This window comes from Nyctereutes procyonoides, unplaced genomic scaffold (assembly GCF_905146905.1).
Source record: "Nyctereutes procyonoides isolate TBG_1078 unplaced genomic scaffold, NYPRO_anot_genome, whole genome shotgun sequence".
In the NCBI taxonomy this organism is placed as follows: domain Eukaryota; kingdom Metazoa; phylum Chordata; class Mammalia; order Carnivora; family Canidae; genus Nyctereutes; species Nyctereutes procyonoides.
The window spans coordinates 16,280,179-16,287,312 of NW_026575120.1; the positions used below are offsets into that span (position 1 = coordinate 16,280,179).

General features: G+C 39.2%; 1 protein-coding gene across 1 annotated transcript; it reads left to right on the plus strand.

Annotated features, from left to right (window-relative positions):
* Nucleotides 1–1,542: 1,542 nt before the first annotated feature.
* TCIM (transcriptional and immune response regulator) lies at nucleotides 1,543–3,713 on the plus strand. Its single transcript, XM_055335233.1, has one exon. The coding sequence runs from the start codon at nucleotides 1,715–1,717 to the stop codon at nucleotides 2,096–2,098; it is 384 nt and encodes a 127-aa protein (XP_055191208.1). The 5' UTR covers nucleotides 1,543–1,714; the 3' UTR covers nucleotides 2,099–3,713.
* Nucleotides 3,714–7,134: the final 3,421 nt, after the last annotated feature.

Sequence of the window (7,134 nt, forward strand, 5' to 3'; positions counted from 1 at the left end):
GGCCATTCTCCGTATACTCTACACACATTCTTAACTTCTGGCCTCTGAACTTGCTGTGCCCTTTGTCTACAACACCTTTCCTCCTGATGCCTCCACAACTAATTACCTCCCCTCCTTCAAGTCTCTGTACAGTGTCACATTTACAGAAGCTGCCTCTGAGTATTCCAAAGTTCAACACACCTTCTCTCCTGAACAACTAGGCTGCATTTTGATCCATAATAGGTATTACTTTCTGACATCATCTAGATTATAGATGTGATTAAAAAAATTTTTATTACCTATTTTTCTATTATCTACTTTCCAGTAGAACGTAAACTCCATTCAAGTAACATAGGGATGTTGTGTGTGTGTGTGTGTGTGTGTGTGTGTGTGTGTGTGTGTGGTTTGGTTTGGTTTGTTTGGTTTAGTTTAGTTTACTCTTGCACTTCCAATGCCTAAAACTGTTCTAGCTAAAAGTAGACCTTTAATAAATATTGATGGATTTAATGAGCAAGTGAATGAATGAATGATGAGTCTCTAACTCAGTTTTCTAGTGAGGTACCTTCCCCACACTCTCTCCCCTTTTGCATAGTCTAGACCTAACTTGACTGATTAGAGAAAATTTTGAAGACCAGGCTTGTTTCTCTAATGGTCCCCTAGAAAGTGAACCAAGTAGAAGGTCCATGAAGAGAAGTCTCTGGGGCCCTCTGAAGTTGACATCTATCATTTGGTTGAATGTAAGTGCTCCACACACGGGGCACTGGCTGGCTGAATATTGTGGAAGGTGAGAAGAACACATTTAAATTCTTCCAAAGAAGGTACTGCTCTAACTATGTCTGGGTGGTGCAAGAATAAATATTAAAGGAAAAAGTCAATTTACTCTTTTGAGTGCTATGTCTATAAAGTACCTGATTGACTTTCCTTTCCTGCTTTACTTTTAAAATAGATATTGTTGTCCTATATACACAAGCCTAAGGAGATACTGTCTATTGCTATTATTAGTATAGGGTGCCCAGCCCCAGCCAGTTTAGTTGGTGGAACGTGCGACTGTTAATCTCAGGGTTATGAGTTCAAGCCCCATGGTGTAAAGATTAAACATAAAATCTTTAAAAAAAAAAATCAAAAAATTGTAAAGTATAATTTTATTCAGTGATTACTGATTAGCTCTCACATACAGTCTCTGAAAGGTCACAGTCTCAGTCTGTGTCATGTCAGCCAATGGCTGGTGAAGTCCCCTTTTACAATCAGATGTAGTCCAGGTTGCCGACCTTGATTCTTTGGCTTGCTCTCAGCTGCTGTGGAGTGGCCCTGTCTGGGGGTGTCCAAAGGACATGGGTGTGGGCTGCCAAATGTTTGGAATACACTTTAATGACTTCTCCGGGAATTAAAACTTTCCTGTAGTTAGCAGAAGCCTTTGTTTCTGTCGTTGTTTGGAAAGACTTTGTGAGTCTAAGCCACTTTGTTTGTGTTTTACCTTTGCCCTTTCCTGGTTTCGGCTATTTTTAAAAGCAGGGCCCAAGCCTGTATAATCCTATTGCCACAGATGAGGTAAAAAGAAATGCCCACATCCCTGCTCCATCCCTGAGCACAGCTTTGAACATTTTGCACAAGAACAGGATATTGGCAACTCAACTGTTAAACCTGTCTGTGATTATTCTTCCCTGAGATCACTCTGATGTCACCAGTGTAATTTGAGCCTGGAGCTTTTGTTCACACTTTAAATAGCAGTCCCGGAATGATTTTTGCCACAGACTCTCTGGAGAGCCCGGGAGCTGAATTCCCGAAGATCCTCACATCGATGAAAGCAAAGCCAAGCCGCCAAGCCAGCGTCATGTCCACCTCGCTGCGAGTTAGCCCGTCCATCCACGGCTACCACTTCGACACGGCCTCGCGTAAGAAGGCAGTGGCCAACATCTTTGAAAACATAGACCAAGAATCTCTGCAGAGACTTTTCAGAAACTCTGGGGACAAGAAGGCAGAGGAGAGAGCTAAGATCATTTTTGCCATAGATCAAGATCTGGAGGAGAAAACGCGAGCCCTGATGGCCCTGAAGAAGAGGACGAAAGACAAGCTTTTCCAATTTCTGAAACTGCGGAAATATTCCATCAAAGTTCACTGAGGACGAGAGGATGGATAAGGACATTATCCAAGAAGAGACATTTTAAAGACCGAAGGAGTTTGTGAGACCCAACACATGCAGCATTTTGCTGCTACCGAGCAAGCTTCTCTTTCATCAGAATTGCGGAAGCTGGAAAGGAACAGAACAAACTGGTTATAAAGACTCCAACCAATTTCACGCCTTCGCTGTGACGGTGGAGAACAAAATGCTTTCAGCAAGGATTTGAAAACTCTCCCTGCGGGCAAAGGACTGATGCCGGTGTCAAGAGAAGAGTCTGAGGGGATGTGATGAGGACTGAGAAGGAAGACAGCAAGAGGGCTGGGGAAGAACTGTTGCCAGAGTCTCTTTCTCAGGCCCTAGGACTTAAATTCAACCTGAACTTTTGTTTCCTAAGCCAAACTGGGTAGGGAGAGGGAGGAGGGAGAGGGGCAAACAGGGAGAGAGAATCTATGCTCTGATGTTTACTAAATTTTTTATTTGAATGTTCCAAAATATTGCCAGGCTTCAATGTGATCTATTGGTATAGATTGTTAGAGATCAGTAATTGACTACTTATTGGCATTTTTTGCAGTGCCTGAAAACGGGGTTAATTACAAATTATGCAATACTTTCAGCAGCTGAGTAAAACCCTTCTAGTTTGTAAAAGGTTTTAATACATTTCAAACTGGTTGCACAAAAGATAAAATAATGGGGTCCTCCAAATATCCAAAGTACTGTGAAAAATTTTTATGATTTTTTATCTTCTAACTAATGCTAAAAAAATAATCTAATTAGATTTCTTACAGTTATTGCAGTAAGCATTAGGAAATAAGTATGATATATTAAATAGTTTATGAAGATGCTATGGTTTCTATAATTTATTATACATGACAAATGATATGCAACCTTAATAAATTATTATAAACTTAGCTGCTCTTGGTCTGTGATGATTGGTCTCAAAGGAAAAAGTAAGATAGTAAATATTTATCTATTATAAGTGTGTCTAAGGATTTTTTTAAAATTTTTATTTATTTATGATAGTCACACACAGAGAGAGAGAGAGAGAGGCAGAGACATAGGCAGAGGGAGAAACAGGCTCCATGCACCAGGAGCCCGACGTGGGACTCGATCCTGAGTCTCCAGGATTGCACCCTGGGCCAAAGGCAGGCGCTAAACCGCTGGGCCACCCAGGGATCCCTGTTTCTAAGGATTTTACTCTAAAAGTAAAATGTACTTTTAGAGTGGCTCTACATTAATTGCCAAACTTCTTCAAAACAAATTCTTACATCAAATATCTAGGAATTTTCTCTGTCCTAACTTTAAAATATAAGATATAGACCTAGAAATTCATTGACTGACTCATCAACAGTGGTATTTATGTGTCCGTGGAGGGTGAGCTTTAAGAAGCTCTTTTCTCCATAATTTTGAAATTTCTCCTCTGTGGCTACAGGAGCTATGTACATTTCTACATTTATCTCTCTCAAAACAATATATTTTGAGGTTAGAGTCCAAAATATGATCAAGATTCTGTGGCTTATCAGGGTTGATTCCATATAAACCAATATGGGAATAATATTACAGTCACTTTGCTTATTTTGTCATAAAACTATAATAAAAATCTTTCTAAGAAGGCAAACATCAATGCCTGCTGGCCTTTACTAGCAGACAGAAATAAAATTTCACAGAAATTAGGCAGTTTGGAACATGTACAGAGGTTTCTAAAACTTGCTGATCATAGGAAAAGAAAACAAGTGAACGATCTAAAATCTTCTGGGAGAGTTACAAGTCAGGATTTTAAGCAATACATTTCTAAAAACGAAATGAAGTGATCAAATCTATTTTCAAATGTTAACTGATAAGTTTACTGAAGATAATATAAAATCACTCCATTAAGAAGGAATTTTTTTAAAAAAAGGAATTTTTTACGTGAGAACATCCATTAATATTAATATGCAGAAGTGTGTGCTTGTGTGTGTGCATTTTTCTGGGAGGAGTGTTTATAATTTCTATCAGATTTGCAAAGACATCCACGACACCAATATAAATTAAGAACAAAAGAGGAAGTTTTTGACAAGTGGAAGGATCAGCAACTTATGATATTTAGGGATTACCAAAGCAGAGACTGTAAAGGGGTCTTCTGCCCCATGACCTTATTTTCCTATGCTTGCAAACTGAGCTTGCTTAATGATCTCACCTAAAGTCTTCTTTGCACATGCTAAGAATAAGCTTCCTATCTCTGGTCTGGCCTGCTAGTGACACATTTTCTCTATCTAGAATCCCCAAAAGACATTGACAAACTGCTTGAGAAGGAAATTTGGTAATTTATTCCTATAGGACAGCTATCATACTCGTATTTCCTATGAAAATGTTTAACTTATTTTCTTTTTAAAGACTTTAAGCACATCTTGGATACTGAACATAGTCAAAAGGTTGAATTTATTACACTGATGCATAACTATATGCCCTGCCTCTGTTGTTTTCAATAGAGTAAAATGTTTGTCTTATCCACTTGGCAAATTAGTATGTATTAATTTAGTTCTCTTGCAATATATTATCATTATTTTCTGATTGCGAGACTATAACATGGGAAACAAATTAAAAGCAATTGGAATATGACCCACAACACAGTGTAGAGAAGAATCCCAGCAGATTATTGCACGAACATGCTGTCTTTCTTCTTCAGGGAGAACAAAAGTTAGAATCACAAGGGTGATTTTTAGTTTCATGCTTTCATCATTTAATGTGAAGTGACAATAAACATCATTAGAATAGGTAGAACTAGTTCAGAAATCCTTCTATGGCACAGGGATGGCCAAATATTTCTCAAGGCATCTCATTGTAATAGAAGATGTAAAAGTAAAAACACAAAGGTGAAATGGGTCGTTAATAATATTTATATTATTAGGATCATAATAATGACAACTAAATTTAATTAAGTATTTACTATTTGGCAGACAGCATAGACAATTTTCTTTGCGTTTTTGAGGCATAAATCAGTATTGTGACATAAGAGCATGTGTGTATATACATGTGCATATGTGTATAGCATGACACTGAAGCACAGATTGATGAAGTGGCATGCTCAAGAACATACAGCTAATGAGGCCAGGAGTCAAATACAGCCATTCTTGCTCCAAAGCTTCATTCCTCACCACTAGGTTAGACTGCTTCTCTAGGAGAAACTTAGCTTCTCTTTTTTCCTATAAAATGACAATTACTTAGAAGCTAGTAAGTCAGAAAGATAGGAAGGCACAGCCTCTGAGAAATCACTTTTATCTGCTCTGTGTCTCTTCATCTGTTTATTTGGCACTTGTTCTATATAGGAAAGCCTCATAGTTTAGTCATTTTAATTGTGTCAAGGGTTCTTAGATGTAGCCTTTCAAGTTTGCAGTTAAAATAACACTTGGGTTAGCACTTGGAACAAAAGATCGCATCTAATGTCTCTTCTAGTTGTCAATCAACATTTTGGGCCTCCGTTTTCTCATTAGGGGAAATCAGAAACTATCGATTCATGATATTATTGCTCAGAGTAGCGCTCCTCTGTTCATCACTGTGGCCTACAGCAAAGGACGGTTTATATCTATAGGTTGCTCCAACAGATGGCATTTACTGAGAAATGGGCCTGGGATATAGGAGTGCCTGCTATTCCCGCCCGCCCGCCCCCCCCCCCGCACCCCCATGTTAGAGAGTAGTCAGAGGATGCAATTGATGTTCCCTTGAAAGCTTTATCTAGTAAATGAATGATGAAGCCACCGTCTAGGTATTACGTGGCCTTTCTGAGTGCCTCAAAACCCTTCTAAACTCCACATTGGGATTTCCCAAGATGGCATAATGCTTGGTTAATTCCCTTTCTTACACTTAGAGAGTTGTAGGGTAAAATTAGGATTTGCATCTTATACGTTCATGCAACATAAATATAGTAAACGTCCATATGTGTAAACCTCCATCGTCAGAATGGATCCTTGTTCTCCTTATCAGAGAAGCCAGGAAATATTTTAAAATAAATATGATATGGTGGGATACATGACAGGAGTTTAAACAGGATGCCATGAGAGCACAGGTATGTGTGCATATGGGTTGGTCTGTGTCTATTTGTGTGTGTTTGGAGAGTAGCAGTAGGAGAAATCTAACCTAACCTAGGGAGATCCTAGAAGAGTTCATGGAGAATTTTCAAAGTAGGATTTAGTTAGGAGAGTGGACAGAGAAAATTGTATTTCTGCATCTGGGTATAATGTTTACAAAAGCAGGAGGAAAGAATGTGACTTCTCTGAGAATCTCTAAGCAGTTCTTGTGCCTAGGGACCTAAGCATTTGGGGGCAATAATTAGAAAGGCAACTGGGTTTTAAATGACAAGCTTGAGTTTAATTTTATTCTGAAGGCAATAGAGAATCAGTAAGGACTTTAAATAAACGAGTGACACTTACTGCCTAACTACTATACATCGGACCCTAGGAAAAGATATGATTAATATTTTGAAAAATAATGCATTCCTTTCCATCTGGCTGTAGCCATCAGTTCAAAGGTGAACAAAGATAGGTGCTTACAAGTACATCCGGGAGCTATGGAGGAAGAAGCTGATGTTATGTCATATACTGGACTCATGTGCAACATGATGACTGCAAACACCTGGTTCCTAAGGGTACGACCTGCTGTAAGCCTGCCCATCATGCTATTAACCAGCTAGAGTTTGCCCCAAGCCTCAGTCTGTTGCAGAGGAGCAAGCTGGAAGTCACTGTAGGGCCCTGAGAACCCTGAATTCTTACTGGGGTGGTAAAGATTCCATGTACAAATTCTTTGAGGTTAACATCATTAATCCATTCCATAAAGCTACCAGAAGAAATTCTGACACCCAGTGGATCACCAAACCAGTCCACCAGCACAGGGAAATGAGAGAACTGACATCTGCAGGTGGCAAGAGCTGTGACCTGGGCAAGGGTCACAAGTTCCTCCACGCTATTGGTTGTCCTCGCTGTAGGCCATGGAGAAGACACAATTCCTTCTAGCTCCATCATTACTGCTAATGTTAAGTAATGTATGCAAAGTTCTTTCCTAATAAG

Bases quoted from the DNA above. Each gene is read 5' to 3' on its own strand.
- TCIM (XM_055335233.1), top strand. From the start codon at position 1,715: ATGATTTTTGCCACAGACTCTCTGGAGAGCCCGGGAGCTGAATTCCCG.